The following is a 15,652-nucleotide window of genomic DNA, read 5'->3' as shown; positions in this document are numbered from 1 at the left end:
TCACCCGAGCCCTGTCTGCCCTGCGTCTGTCTCCCCTCGAGTCAGTGCCATTCGTCAGGCGCTAATAGCCAGACGTCTTAATAGACTCTGGGTGGGAACCCAGACGGGGCGGCCCGGCCCCGCCGCAACGCGAGCGCCAACATCCTTCACGTCTCCGCAGAAAGGAGCCCGGAGACGAAGCCCGGGTTTGACCGAACCCGCGGTGCTTCCGTCCACTCTCGTCCAGGTTCGTCACAGGGGCGTGACGCGCAGCGGCTGTTTGCAGTCCTTGTGCCGCCTCGGTCTCGAGTCTCCTTCACGTCGCCCTCCTTTGAGTCACTTTAAACACATAAGTGGCGAGGATGGAGATACGAGGAAATGCGTCCAGTGGAAAACGCCAGTGGGCGCCGGACGGGCCACCACGTGGGCTTGGGGTATTCCTGACACCACCGGGGTGGCAGGCGGTCGGCGGGGCAGGGCAGGGGCGGAGTCAGTTGAGGTCGGACCCTCCATCCGTCCTGGGGGTGGACTTATGCACAGGCGGCTGGGTCACGTGATCCAGCTCCGTTCCCCCACCCCCCATCCCCGCCTCCATCCTTTGGACTCCGTGTGAGGTGCTGAGGTTCGGGGGGGAGCATCACGGCCCCCCGTTGCAGGGAGGACCCCCTGGAACAGCTCCAGGGGTGGCCACTGCTTAGAACGCGAGGTCAGGTGGTGGCTGAACGGGGACCTGCAGAGGAAAGCCTCACTGAACGGGACAGGCCGTCACACGTGTGCTCCCAGCATGGCCCCAGTCAGCCTGCCCGCCACGCCGGCCGCGGGCTGTCCTCTGCCTGCCCCCCTCCCCCAGGCCCGTGCCCGGCCAGCAGCGCCCTGCGGTCCTGCAAGCTCGCATGTTTGCATCTTGTCAAGGCGAGCTTTCCCTGGATGGATAAAATTCAGTGTCCTCCCCAGGGCCCAGGAGAGCTGTTTAACACGATTTGTTGTTGATTCCACGTTTCATGAGCTAATTGGGCAGGAATCCCAGCAAAGTCGTTGAAAGCGTGCTTTTCTCCTGTGGGTTTACCATGTCCTTGTCATCTTGGATGTGACATTTCACTGCCTAGCGACTTCGTTTTTCATAAAAGACAAAGGAAAATCTGATCCCTCTTTACCGTGAAGTCTGAGGTGTGTTGAGACGGAGGTGAGGTCAGCAGGTGCCGAAACCCCCTGGGCCGAGGGTCCTTCCTACCCGGTTTCAGGTCGTGGGGCCCGTGGCGTCCACTCCACCCCCACCCCCACCCCACCTGCCGCTCGCATCCCAGCGTCTGGTCACGCTGACCTCTCCCTGTGGTTGTGTCTCCCTGCTCTGCCCGCTCCCTGCCCGTGTGACCTGCTGTCCCCGGCGCAGCCCCCTGTCCACACAGCAGCTCCAAGAGGGTGGGCTCGGCTCCCACACCCTCCCGATGGCTTCCGGGCACCGCAGTGGGCGTGAGATTCGGCATCGACGTTTGTTAAAGACCAATCTTGAAAAATGAAAGGCAAAGACCTGTGTCTCAATCCAGATGCTTTAAACGTCAGCTCCCTATGGACCTGAGATTCGCCAGGTGACAGAGGGCCTGGGGGGTACCAACGGGAGCACTGTCACCGCTACGGCTCTGTCCCAGGCCCCTCCTCCCGGAGCCGGAGTGTAATCCCAGGCTCGCTGGCCTCACGTGGGATCCGCGCTGCCTGGTGTGACCGCCTGGTGCTCGAGCTGCTGCCGGATGGCACGTCCTCCCCCCGCCTCCGGGCCTGACAAGTGCGACCACACTTGGGGGTGGCCTTGCAGGAGCCCCCGGCACTGCTCTGGGCCTCTTTCCTCATTTGCGGGAGGAGTGCGCCTGCCCAGGGGACTCACGTTCCTTGGGGTTTGGGGAAAGGGAAATAACGGTGGGAAACCTCTCAAAGCCCAGGGGAGCCTCTGAGGAAAAGGACGGTTATTTTCCTTGTGCGGCACTTTCTGGACCATTCTGCAGTGCCCACATTCCCAGCGGGCCTCGGAATGAAGCGACACTCTTGCCCCCCGCCCCTCTGGTCCTCGGTGCCGCGGAGAGGGACCACCCAGACGTGGGGGGTGGGGTCTCCCCACTGCGTGTTGGGGTTGCGTCGGGCTTGTGCAGACATGGCTGTGTGGCCTCGGCTTTCGTGGGCAGGTGGGCATGTGATGGACGGGAAGCCCAGGCACGGGGATGCCCTTTCCCGCTTCCCAGTAACCGCGGCGAGACAAGCTTCCCCAGCATTTGGAGGAGAGACCAGGAGTCTGGTCCCTGTGCCCGGTCTGTGGGGAAGCGGCCAGGGCTCTCTGGACTAACACGGTGCCAGATGCAGCATCGGGGCTGAACCGCCTCTGCTTCCAGCGTCAGGTGTTTTCTGAACTAAGAGCAGCAGCAGTTGTCTGGCGAGCTGGAGGAAAGAGCGGGTGAGACCCGCTGCTGCTGCGCGGAAGAGGGCACCTCCCCTCTGCTTTGTCCTCTGAGCCTCGGCTGTGACCAAGACGCCCTCAGGGGCGGAAAGAGCCCGTGGCCTCCCCCTGGCACCTGGACCTAACCTTCTGGCCGGGAGAAAGCCAGCAGGCAGAGGTGGAGGCTGCCCGCCCAGCCCCCCCGACCCCCTCGGGATACATGACTCCAGCAGCGGGACACAGAGGGGCCGAGGTAGCAGGAAGAGTCTCCACCTGGGGCAGGAGAAGCCAGCGAGGCCCACGAGGCTGTGGTCCCCGCCATCCTTCATTCTCGAAGCTTTGAGAGACCTGACCTCCCAGGCAGGATCAGCCCTACCTCTGCCCCCCGGGAGCCATCTTTGGGGTCCCAGGATGGTCGAGGGTCTCCGCACATCCCCCAGACCTTGCGAGCCAGCCAGGGGCAGACGGGGCCTCCCCACCCCCGGAACTGGGAAGTAGGATGCGGACTTGCTCCCCGGCCCCGCCGCTCATTCCAGCCTCTGCCTATTTGAAGGGGACAGAGAAAGCATCGCAGAACCACAAGCGGTCTGTGAAGGAACACGTACACCGTCCAGAAGGGAGTACTTGCAGAAGAGTCAGAGGCAGGGTCAGCCCTGGACACAGTCCGTCGGCATCAAAGTAACTGTACACCCGAGACACGTCGGCATCAAAGAGAAACTAGAGGCCGTGACCTCTGTGATGCGGGAGCAAAAGGGGCCGGAGGGAAGGGCAGCCTGGGAGGAAATGCAGACAAAGCCGCAGGTTTGTGGGCAGAACAGAGGCCTGACACAAAGGCACCCAAACATCAGGGGAGCCTGGGATGTGTGCGGACACTGCCGTCCGTGAGGCGTCACCGCCGCGTCAGCCCAGAGACCTGGACCGATCTGAAGCCGAGAGACTGTTCACAGGAGACGCAGCCAAGGGAGCCAGAGAGAGAGGCGCTTACGTGCGGGAACGGAGGACGGAAATCCAGCCTGGGACAGCACGGGCCCCGTGACGAGAACGGGAAGGACAACCAGGTCGGGGTGAGGAGAGACGGTTGCCAAGAAAGACTCCGAACACAGCACACACATCCGGGCCCGAGGTGTCCGTGGGACATCTGTGCCTGGAGGGACCGTCTCTAAGCATCCAGGTCGTATTGGAGCCAAAAGGAAGAAGGAGGCAGGAGGACGAGGCCGCAGACCTTCGAAGGCACAGATAAGCCGCCTCTGAACTCCTGGGACCAAGAACCAGAGTGGGGGGGACGGACTCTAGGGATTTGTTGAGAAATAGTTTTATTCGAGAATTCGGTCCCATTTCGGGTCCTTGTTTTGGACGAAGGACACACACAGGACGTTTTAAAGTTGCAAGGATTTGGAAAGTGCATCGCCCACATTCCTTTCCTGAAAAAACGTCAATGAAAGATGATCCGGAGCCAGTCAAGGAAGGGCAGCTGGTGATTGGAAAGGTCGTAGGTCAGAGGCAAGACGATCAGTGGTGACCATGGAGTCCAGTTAACTGCACGGAACTTGGATGCAAATCATTTCTGTGACTGGTTACACAGTTGAGCACAAAATTGGCAACACTCCTATTTAACATACCACGTACGCGGTGAGGAATAACCGTGTCCCACTAAGCGGATTTGTAACCTCTGGCGAAATTAACATAACAGTGGCCTCAGGGCTGGGGGCAGCTGCGCACGAAGAGAAGGGTCACTTAATGTCCTCTCTTGGATGGAAGGAACTTTCGTCACTGGGGAAACGGCTTCATTATTAAAAATTCCCTTAATGAACATAAAAGTCACCCCTTAAAGAAGCAAGAACATGGGAGCTCCCTTTGTGGCTCAGCAGGTTAAGAACCTGACTGGTATCCATGAGGATTTGGGTTCAATCCCGGGCCTCGCTCAGTGGGTTAAGGATCCGGTGTTACCATGCGCTGTGGTGCATGTCACAGAGGTGGCTCGGATCCTGAGTTGCTGTGGCTGAGACGTAGGCCAGCAGCTGTAGCGCCGACTGGACCCCTAGCCTGGGAACTTCCATGTGCCGCAGGTGCAGCCCTAGAAAGACAAAAAAAGACAAAAAATAAAAAAATAACTCAAATGGGTGTTAAGGTCAAGTACACACCCCTGATAAGACCAATAAAAAGAACCGAAGCATAGAACTTCGGAATAATAAAATCACCAAGATTAAACTTGCCGCAAGATATGAAACATCTACCATACAAACAGGCTGCTTCCAATTTTCTGTCCTTTCTGAAACCTCTACACAAATATTTATAATCCAAGTGACTAATTAAACCTAAGAAGAGGAATATGCCAGCCTTCTTCTCCAGTCACGATACCATGTAATTAAAACTCTACCCCAAATAACAGTCAGGACCCTGGCAGCCAGGACCTTCCTATCCTCTGTGGGTTGAGGAGGAAATAAAACCTGCGGCCACAGCCACCCGCCACGTGCAGGATGTGCGGTGTCTTCCCGGCTCCGTCCTGGGCAGAGCAGCCATCATCCACTCACCACATGGCTTCGCTCCCCGTGCCTCGGTTTTTGCGTCTATAAAATGGGCAGAATGCTCTTTCCCGCTTCCTAGGGCCACCGGCAGGACTGAAGGAGTTGGAACATCAGCCTCGTTACTCGGGATAACGGGCCTGCACCTAAAGGACCGTGCCATCTGTGCGTCTGCGTTCTGGTTAAATGAGAATTACACGCTGCACCTGCGGGAACAGGAAAGGGTGGACTCCGCCATGTCCTTGTATCTTAACAGACTTGGTTTTTTAACTCAGAAAGAATGAAAATGAAGACGCCAAGCTCTGGAGAAGGCTCCCTTCAAAAAGAGAGGGAAAAACTGATGATGAAGAAATATTCATGATTTTTGTACAGATATGGACTTGATCCTTGCCTCTCTGGCAAAATTATAAAAATGCATTTTTACCTCTGTCACGTCTAAGTTTTTTTTTTTTTAAGTTAGAAAATAAATCTGCAAGGAGGAAGGGGACATCGGCATGCATCGGGGGCTCACGACATCCGCGAGGGCACGCGCGGCCAGTCTGCTGATCCCCGCATATGGAAATTTGATTAAATATGTGATTTTCCGGGGGGGAATTACCAAAAATAACTAAAGGAGCAGGACAATGTTAATATTCTCTAGTGTAAAAATTCCAGACCAAGCTGTTTTAATTGGCGTGTCCTGGAAAACATTCCGGGGACAGGTCTTTCCCCCCAAACTGGAGAGTGGAAAATTACCCCGTTCCTTTTAGGAACCATTGAAACCCTGAGGCCAGAACGGGTCCGCAAAGTTAGAAAAGTCATCTTGTTCAGGAAAAACTGTGGAGCCTGCGATGTGGGCTGGGGCCGCCCCGGGCACTGGGTGCCTTCAGCAAAGCGCCCCGCGGTCTCCAGGACCAGGCACTGTCTTCGGGGCGCAGATGCATCTCGGGGAGCCCCGCCTCTGAGGGGAGCGTTGGCCAGGGCCCACGCCGCCTGTACCTCCGCAAAATGACAGCAGGCTGCCTTCTGCGGTCCTTGAAAAGAACAAAGCAAGGCCCCCGTGCAGTAGGTGTTTATCTGAAATGTAAATACCTTTTAATACTTCAGACGCTGGCAGGAGGACAGGCCCTATCGGGAGACCAGATAACACGTGTGTTCTCACTCAGTAGGTTCTGAAATCGGCACCAGGCCGGCCCTGGACTGACTCCCTGGGAAGATACCAAAGGAGTGACGGCCGCAGACCCCCACGCTGGGGGCGGGGGCCTCCCCGGGACCCGGTGTCCACCTGAAAGCAGAGCCGACATTGCACTGAAGCCGCAACGTCCAGACTGGGTTCAAGGCCCAGGCTCAAGGCCCTGGGTGAGGCGGCCTGCAGTCCCCGGGGACGGGTTCCTCCTGGGACGTTCCGGCAAATGCACTCGCCTATTTGCCCTGAGAGAATGGAGGCGGCAGTACTTACAGGCGAGGTGAACAGGACTCTAGAAGAGTCTGGAGCGTGGCCGGAAGGGCCTTGAGAACTAACAAGGGACTTTGTTACATCGGGCCCGTCATGAGCGTGGCTTCTGCAGGTGGTGCAGCCGTCAGCGTTCACAGACACATGCCAGCGCCAGCTCTGGGACAAATCAGAGGTCGCCCAACGCTGCAGGCCAGATGCGGCCCCTGCTGATTTTTGCGGACAAAGCTTCATTGGCACATGGCCTGGCCCCTTCACTTGCGTATCCTCTAGGGAGGCCGTGGCGGAGTCCTTGCAGAGCAGAGTCCTTGCAGAGCGACTTTATGACTTTAATGTGTGGGCCGAACTGGAGTGTGTGTGAGGCCCGAGGGGAACGCGGCAGTGTCCGTCCCTGCAGGAGACGGGCAGCCCCGGACACGACGCTGCAGGGTCCCGGGCTCCCTGATGCAAGGCCGGTACCCACCTGCCTGCAGGGCAGACGGAGCCCGAGGCCCCTGTGTGGGTTTTTTGTGCTGCGATGCTTTTGGCAGCAGAAGCTTGGCCATCGCGCAGCCCAGCGCTCATCGGGTCAGAGGCCAGCCCGGCCCGGCGGCTGCTCTGCCCAGGTCTCCTGGGGCGGAAACCCAGGTGTGGGCGGGGCCACGTCTCACCTGAGGCTCCTGGGAAGAGCCCTGCTCTCGGCTCTGGGCTCTCTCCCTTGGTGGCCACGCGAATTCCTGTCCTCGATGCTGTGGGACTGAGGCCCATTTCCCCTCGGCTGCCCGGGGGGTGGGGTGTCCCTCGCTGCGCCTGGAGGGCACAGGGGATCCGCCGCGGGCAAACACGCGTGCACAGGCTGGCATCTGTGCTCCTTCTCAAATGCCTGAGGGGCTCTAGCCAGTTTTGCGGGGCCCTCTTGTCTCCGGGTATTTAGCCAGCGCCTGGCATCTCTGAGGCCTTTGCAATAACTCTTTTTTAAGGAGGGCTTCTCTTACCTAAAAGCTGAGGATGAGGCCCTCAGAGCTGGTCCAGGCCCTGACGGGGGCAGGCCGGGAGGTCGCTTGCCGCGGGACCATCCGGGAAGTCGTCCCCCTAACGGCTACTTGCGGAGCACTGTCCGAGCCGAAGGCCCATCTCCCATCGGGGGACAGCCTGGCACAGACGCCGGCCTGTCCCTGTGCAGAATCCTGTCACCTCTGTTCCTTTCCCAGCGTCACAACCCGGGCCACCCCTGCTGTTGGCTGCATGCCAGGGTCCGCGAGCACGAGCCACGGGCTCTAAGGATGCTGTCCTCCCTCCCCCAGGAGGAAGCAGTGCAGCTGGTCCATAAGGAGGCCGCGCAGGAGAAAGAGAACCCGTGGCCCACTAGACCCAGCCGGGTCCAGATGTTCTAGAAACTTCTTTCCAAAGATACACTCCAAGAAAGATAATCATGAGCCAGAGAAGAGAAGCAAATCATTGTAAAGATAGAAATACAATTTCCCTGTATCAGATTCAAGAAATTTTTTTTCTGGAACGAGAAGCTAGGCCGTGCCAGGGTCTGGAGACTGGCCTGACATGTAAAGGGGACCCCGCAGCGGTGACTTGCCGTTAGGGGTCTCGAGATCTCGGGACTTCACCTGGGGGTCCCCTGCATGCCACCACAGTGTGCCTCTAAGAGGGAGGGGGCAGAACTGAGCAGCAGAGGAGGCCGTGTGGCGGAGGTGGAGAGAGAGGAGAGGCTGGCCGCTGGCTTGGAGCTGGAGGCCGGGAGCCCAGGCCCCGGCACGAGGTGCTGGGAGAGGCCGGGACCGGGGCTCCCGGAGGCCTGGCGGCGGGGCCCTTGCCTTTAGCCGCACGAGATACAGTCTGGACTTCGGCCTCCAGACCTGCTTTTGGAGCCAAGCCTCTCTTTCTCCTCTGAATGTAGTGGCTCAACACCGTACAGCGACACTCGAAGCAGAGGCTCAAAGTGCAGACAGAGTCCAGAGCCCGTTCCGGAACTTTCTCCAGCAGGACATCCCAGGAGGTCTGCCCCCTGGTGGGAAGCCGGTGGCCGGGCCTCTCCCTCCCTTGGGGACCGCGTGCCGGGCCCTCCTGGGCTCTAGAAGCCCTGAGCGCGTCTCAGGAGCACCACCCTCCCCAGGGAACGTGCCTGCCAGCGGAGTTCGTGGGAGGATGCAGCGTCCAGGGTGGCGTTTGCAGGAGGCACGAAGTGGCAGGTGCGGGCGGGGCGGGGTGGGGTGGGGGTGGGCAGGAGGAGCCCAGGCTTTGCCGCCGGAGCTGGCACGTGCTGGTGCTCAGGGCGAAACTTCTCCGGAGGCAGAGTCTCTGCCGGGAGCCGGTGCTGTGAGGCCAGGGGGCCAGAGGTGGCTTGGGGAGAGGCCCCTGCTCTCCGTGCTGGGCCGCGCTGGGCAGCAGGGGGGCCCCCACGCCAAGCTGGGAGCTGGTGCGCCCTGGGAAAGGCGCTCTGACCCCGAGCCAGGGGACCTGAGACAATGGGGGCAGCAGAGCTGGACCCCCATCCAGCCCCACGAGATACCTGTGGTCAGCTTCTCATCCCAGCATTGGTGTCGTTTGGGGTGCTTGGGTTTCCAGGGGTGCCCACCATGCTCTCACAAGCTGGGTGCCTGAAACCGCAGGAGTTTACTGTCTCGGCTCTGGGGCCTGGGCGTCCCGGGCACCACCCAGGCCCTGCCTCTGCCCCTCTGGTTCCCTGCTGTCTTCTCGTATCTGTGTCCCTAAGTGCCTGTCCAAGGCCAAGACCCGCCGAAACCAGGGCGACCTCACCTCACCTTCGTCACATCTGCAGAGACCTGATTTCCAGATCAGGTCACACTCGCGGGTTCCGGGGTCGGGAGGTGGCCGGGAAGGCTCGGTGTGGCCAAGACCCTTGGAAGCAGTGATGACAGATTCTGCGTGTGGGTTCGCCAACCGCCAGCGCTGCCTCCCCACAGCCTCCCAGAGCCGCGGGAGGAGCCGTCACCCCGGAACGTCTGTCCTGCTTAAAGACCACCCCCAGCTTGCCTTTGCTGGGAAAGCCTTCCTTTCCGTCGCTTCTGACTTGTTTTCTCTGCCAGGCGGGTGTTTGCCATCGGGGAGGCGGGAATCGCAGGTGCCACTGCGCCCGCTCGGTTTCCAGAACGCGCTTCCTTGGTGGCTGGGGTGACGGCGAAGGGCGCCTGAGGACCAGGACCCTTCACTCCTGTGGCTTCCGGGCCAGGTCGAGGGACTGAGGGTCGGGCACCTCCTTCGGGGCCAGGTCTTTCCAGGTTCGGGTTGGAGTCCCGTGTCACAGTCCTCCAGCAGCCAGAGCAAGGCTCCTGCGCAGGAGACAAGGTCCAGGGGCTGGGCCACCGAGTCACGGCTGTGGTCCCCACCCCGCAGCATCGCTCCCCCTCACCCGGGGGGGACATGTCGCGGGGGCCACCCTGTCAAGGGAGGTGGCGTCGCTTCACACACACTTTCCGCCCACTCAGGCTCGTGGATTCCGGCCGCGGCCGCGAGGGTGGAATGGGCTTCGGCCTCATCCCTGGATAAACCCGGGTCTCGGTGGCCCCAACTGGGGTCTGGGGCGCCAGGCCCAGCTCTTTTCTAGAGCAGCCCCTCCCATAGGAAAACAACTTGGGGACCTTCGGTTGACCTCTCTGGGCGTCTGCTGACCACGAGGACAGCTGCCACCAGAGCATCCGCAGGGCATGTTTTGGACGCATCAACCGCAGGTTGGCATTTGCAGAAGTCACCCCGGGCCCTGGAAGCAGTAGCTTTTTTCCATCGCAGCAAACGTCTGGTCATTTGGGGCAACAGCTGCCCCTTGCTGGTGATGTGGGGACTTCCGTGGGCGATAGTCCCCGCAGCGTCCACCCCTCAGGCATTGGCAAGGGCCCGTGAGGCAGAAACTGGCCTGTCTGCCCTGGGTTCTGATGCAGAGGCACCTCTCCCCCAGCCCCAGGGCAGCCAGGTCCAGGGAGATCCCCGCTTGGACCCGTCCACAGGGAACCTGAGCCCAGGCCATGCGGAGAGCTGGTGCCAGGCCTGGGAGGCCTGTCCTGGGCAGGAGGGCAGCGAGCTGTCTGTGGCCACATCTTGGCTGGGTACCCCCCCAGGAGGAGCATGCATGTCCCTGGCTTGACCAGCGGCCATCAGCCAGGCTGGGGTCTGTCCACACCTGCTTCTCCTGGCAGTTTGTCCAGGCTGTTCTGGGTCAGGACTCGCTGGCCCTGCTGGATGCTGCCTTTCTGCTCCGGCAAAGACACCGGAGCCTGTCGGGTTGTGGACGGGCCCTGCTCCAGCCCCCGGCCCTGGGGCATCAAGCCTGGCCTGGCAGGTGCTCTTGGGACCTGCCACGTGGCAGGAGCAGGACATCAGCCTAGACTTCAGAGCGGGCACCGAGCATGGCCCGTCTTGCAGCCTGGCAGCAGCTCCTAGACACCCTCACCCCTCTGGACGGGGACAGGGAAGGGTATGGGCAGCTCACACAGCGGTTCCGGGCAGCCGGAGCCCCATTTGCAGGGAGGCTGGCCTCCGCCCCACCTGCTCCAGGGCCCCCAGGTCAGCTTCTCATTGTCAGGGTTAGAGCTGCTTCTTGGAGCTGCTCCGTCAGCTCTGCTCAAACAGTTTAGAGACACGGACTCAGGAGGTGGGGCCGTGCACCGTGGGAGACCGAGGCCCACGGGCCACGTAACCTCAGGTGTCAGGTCATGAGCACTGGGCCCTGGACGTGAGCTCCGACCTGGTCTAAGAGGCCCTGGGAGGAGGTGGCCCAGCCGTGGCCCACAGTCTCGGGGACAGCAAGGTCCAGCCTCATTTCAGAGCAGGAGCAGCAGGGCCTGGGCGCCTGTCACGAGGGGGCAGGGGTCCCAGCCTGGGCCCCACACAGCCCATCCTCAGGGCCTCGCCATGCGCCCAGTGCCCCCGCCTGGCCCCCCAAGGCCTTCCCCGGGAGGATTAGCAGCCTGGCGGGTGGGAACAGGGACCTCACTGCTGCGGGACCCACCCCCGCTCCCCGCAGAGGGGGCTCCACGGCGGGAACCCAGGAAGCGGTGGGTCTGGGGGTGGGAGGACAGACGGGAGGGGAGTGGACACGGCGAGCAAACAGGGTCGGAGACACATCAGAGGCGTCAGGTGGCCACACCTCACCTGGTGCAGACGCTTCTGTGCTGCCCAGACCTCAGAGCAGAGTGGCCGCGGCCGTGGCCGGGCTTCCCTGAGGACACTGACCCGTGGCACGAACGCTGTCGGGGATTGTTTAAAGTCCAGCAGCGGCTTGGGCCTGTCCAGCCGCTCTCGTGCACTGGGGTCTGTGGAGAAGAGGGGTTTGGGGCGTGTGCGCTGGCCGTGGAGGGTCGGGAAGTGGTCCCAGAAAAGCAATCCCATGGCTGGCTGGGCATGGAAGGGGTGAGCCACAGCCTTTCCAGAAGCTTCTCCCGGGTTGTCTGCGTTCTCTGCGGTCACAGCCTTCAAGGTCAAGCTCTTTGGTGCGGGTCCCGGTCATCACGGGCCTGCAGCTCCACGTCGGGGCCTCGATGCCGGGCAGCGCGCTTCTTAAACAGACGACGCACCCCGGCCCGAGACGGAAGGGGACGCTCAGCGAGAAAGAGTGTGTCTGTCCCTGGACTCGCAAGGTCCTAAGGTTTCCTTTCGTTTTGTAAAGGACGGTTTATAGGGTCCGGATACAGAGAGAAACCTCACCGTCTCGGGGGAGGACCCATACGTTCCTCAGGGGCGGGAAGGCCCCCCCGCAGGGAGCCCTGCGTGCACAGCGCACAGCTCGGCCCTCAGGCTAAACGGCCGGGGCTCAGGTCACTCTGCCGAGAGGCTGTGTCAGCCAAGCCCCAGGGACCACAAGGGACAGGGCAGCATCGGGCAGGCCCCTGTGTCCATCTGTCATGTGCCCATCACGCAGGACAAGGTGACTCTGCGCATCCAGGTCTGACCACCTCGGGGTGGGGTCCCCAAGAGACAGCGCAGACCCAAGGTTGGCCCCATGACGTTGGGGTGTCTGGCGGCCAGGACAGAACCGGAGCCTGCTGGATACGGCTGCTTTCCAGGCCCGGGGATACAGCACAGGGTCACACAGAGGCTGTGGCCCCAGGCGGCCGGCTGTCCACACACTAGGAGAGCAGCTGACCTGGCCACGGGGCTGCAGGAAGCTGGGTACAGCCCCCAGGAGGCCCTTGGGGAGGAGAGGACAGTTTCCTGGGGGCACAGGCCGGGAAGGGGCCCCGTGGGTCACCTGGTACTGGCCGCTTTGCCTTCCAGGGCCTCCGTTGTCACTGGCGTGGCAGGTTCAAAAACCACATGGTCAGACAGGGTCCCGGCAACGTCACAAGGCCCGTGGCAGCAGGCTCGGGCCTCAGAGTGAGCACTGCTGCCCAGCTGAAAGAGGGCAGCTCCACAGCGCTGGGCGGGGACACGACCCTGGCCCCCGGCTTTGGGGGGAGCCCCGGTGCCGCGATGGTTCTGACCCATTAGAAAGGTCCAACCCGGAGGAGCAGGGCCCTCCGGGAGGTCAGCACAGGGAAGCTCAGGCCCCTGCAAGGTGCCGGGCCAGGGTGAGCGTCTCAGTCGAGCTTGGCCGTGGGTGCAAAGGCCAGTGCTGCTGGTGGGACTTCCCGGGCCCCGGGGCTGGGGCTGCTCCGGGAGCCCTCCTGGGGCCGAGGGGGCAGAGAAGCTCCTACCCAGGAGCCTTTACCAGGGAGGCAGAGGTCATGGCCACAAGGTCACCATGCCGCTGAGGGGGCAGCGTCCTGGGCCCTCAGGTACACAGGTGGGGAGGGGACCTCAGGCTGGATGCCTTCTCCAGAGGCAGGGGGACAGCGGGACCCTCACGACACAGCCCCCGCTTCCTGCAGGATGGCCCTCACGGTCCCGCCAGCCAAGCCCTGGTCCTGGTTGATGGTTCCACTTGTCACCAAGCAGGTGGGGATGGGGCCCCACAGGTGAGACCCCAGCTCAGTTCTGACTCATCTTTTATTTGTCCCCGCTGGAGTTCAGCGGTGTGGTCCCCAGGGGAGGGGCAGCCCGCCAGGAGAGCAAGGGTCTCCCAGGGTCCCTGGGGTCTGGCTGACTGTCTTCAGGAGACTATGACATGACCAACATGGGGGTCCCTGGAGAAGGACCCCAGAAGCCAGTGGAACCGCCTCCCACAGGGCAACATCCTGCACCTGCAAGGACCACAGCCCAGTGCTGGTTTCCCAGAAGCCGTGAGGACCAGCCCAGGCCCCTGGGCAGGGATGCTGGCTCCGGGTGCCGGGGGACCTCCTTAGCCAGCACGCACATGGCACCCAGCCCTGCAGCCTCCTGGGGGCTCCGTGGGGGTGAGACGTGTGTTCCCATCGCTGTACCCTGCAGCTATGCAGCACCTGCTGTGTACAGGAACAGTGCGAGGCATGCTTAGGGGAACAGGGGGTGCCGCCCACACCTGGGGCCCTCACCAGCCAGGGCGGGTGCGCAGCTCGTACCAGCAGCTGACGGGGTTCCCTCTGTCCTGGCCCGGGGGCGTCCCCCCCAGGACACAGAGGAAGGGGGTGTCCCCAGGGGCCGCTCTCTGTGGCAAGGGTAGATTTCTCCCCCGGGATTCTGGTCTGAAATCCAGTTTTATGTCCTTGGCAGGTCTGCTAGCGTCTTTCAAGCGCACCGTCCAGGCGAGGCCAGCCTCATGGACGGCCCGGTTCCTCCATCCCCGCGGGGGCCCTTCCTGCCCTCAGGGCTGACCGCTCTCCTCTCTCTGCCCCCAGGTCTCCTGACACACGCAGCCCTGCAGGGGCCTCAGGAGTGGCCTTGGCTCCCAGGAGAGGCCGCAGCTCCGCCACGGTCCTCCGTCCACCGCGGACGCCGCCCGTTCTCCGCCACCCACCCGCCCTCCATTCCTCTCGCCCGCCAAGGACAGCCTGCTTCCTCGGACGCCTGAGCGGAGTCTGTCCGGCCGCCCGCGGAGCCAGGCCTGGGACGCAGCAGGGCCGCCCGCCTCCCGGCGCGGAGGCAGAGGAGGAGGCCGCCGCCGCCCAGCCAGCCCGAGGGAGGAGGACTGACCCTCTCCTTGTGCCCAGACTGTCCGAATCGCTTTTATTTTCTTATCCTTCCAGTATATTCGATAGACCAAAGAGCAAAATCTATTTTACCGCGGACCCGCCCTCACCATCAGAGTCCCTGGGTCGACGGGGGGGCCCGGGGCAGAGACATGCTGGCGGCCCCCGCGGGGCGGAGGGGGCGGCCCCCGCAGAGGCCTCCGCCCCACGAACACTGCGGCGGCGCAGCCTGAGACGGGCCGGAGGATGCGGCCGCCCCGAGGGACGCGGCCGGCGATGTCCCCTCGCGGAGCCCGCGGGCGCGCCCCCCCGGGAGCCCAGCCCGCCGCGCGCACCCCGCTCCCCTGTGCTTAGATGGACTCGATGGTACCAAGGTCTCTTCTGTTTGACCAGTCGAACGCGCCTCTCTGCAGCCCCTCGGTAGTGGTCACCCGGATTCGCCGTGAGCATGTTGGGCCTCCCGTGACTGCCGTCTCATCCCATTACCGTTCGCTCCAGAAAGCAAATCAAAGAAAACTCGAGTAGCCCCTGTTGGAAAGAGATCATTAAATGTATTTTGCAAAGCCTAAAGTTATATATTTAACAGTTTTTATATGTTGTATATTTGTAGAAAATCCTATTTAACAATAACTGGGGTGGCCCCGGCCGCCCCGAGGGGGGGCCAGGCCCGGGGGGTCCCGACGGCGCTGGGTGGGCAGTGGGGGGCCCAGCACCCTGGAGGGGCAGCCTCTGGGGCAGCGAGCGGAGGACGGGCCAGGACACAGGGACAGCATGGCCACGGGGCCAGTGAGTCTGGAGGGGCCATTCCTTTCCACTTGGTTTTGGGGGTGGTCCCCCCCCCGCCCCGGCTCTGCCCCGGTGAACACGGAGTCGGAAGTGCTTCGCACACGCCTCTCCAGATGGATCCTGTTTCCCTCTTTCTCACCCTCTCTCGTCTGTGGACCTGGAGGGCGGTCTGCAGCCTGGCTCTTCTTCCCACGCCGACGCTTCGCTCGTTCTGTCTTCGCGTCGGAGGGTGGGGATGGTGGGGGGCGGGCCGAGCCCCCCCATTTTCCCACAGCCCTTCCGCAAGGAGGGGTCACCAGGCCAGAGGCGTAGGGGACAGGTTACCTTCCCCTGGCCACCTGGGCCGGTCCCTTTATTTTCCTGGGTTTCAGCTGAAGTTAACTACCTAAGGGGCCAATTAACCGGAGTATTATGCTAGTTCTACTAAAAAAAAAAATAAAGTAAAAAAACTCTATAGAAGCTGTTCCAGCAGCCCATAGACTAAAGCTAGGAGAGAAAGTCCATTTATTTAAGCCCCGTTCCA

General features: G+C 61.9%; 1 protein-coding gene across 3 annotated transcripts in view; it reads left to right on the top strand.

Annotated features, from left to right (window-relative positions):
• Positions 1-14,917, top strand: part of TAFA5 (TAFA chemokine like family member 5) — a 157,309-nt gene extending 142,392 nt beyond the window's left edge. For 2 of the 3 annotated variants that reach the window (XM_021091359.2, XM_021091360.2), the window contains exon 4: positions 14,053-14,917. In XM_021091359.2, coding sequence (XP_020947018.1) covers positions 14,053-14,061 — 9 coding nt within the window. In that variant the 3' untranslated portion in view covers positions 14,062-14,917. Of the gene's footprint in view, positions 1-896; positions 4,564-14,052 lie in introns of those variants that run through there. The other variant, XR_014845363.1, reaches the window with a different exon arrangement.
• Positions 14,918-15,652: the final 735 nt, after the last annotated feature.

The sequence above is a fragment of the Sus scrofa genome, chromosome 5, assembly GCF_054392235.1.
Source record: "Sus scrofa isolate SSC_HxYL_T2T_F1_AM1 chromosome 5, Sscrofa_HxYL_maternal_Yorkshire_Landrace_v2.0, whole genome shotgun sequence".
Classification (NCBI taxonomy): domain Eukaryota; kingdom Metazoa; phylum Chordata; class Mammalia; order Artiodactyla; family Suidae; genus Sus; species Sus scrofa.
This window is presented reverse-complemented; position numbering and strand designations above follow the sequence as displayed.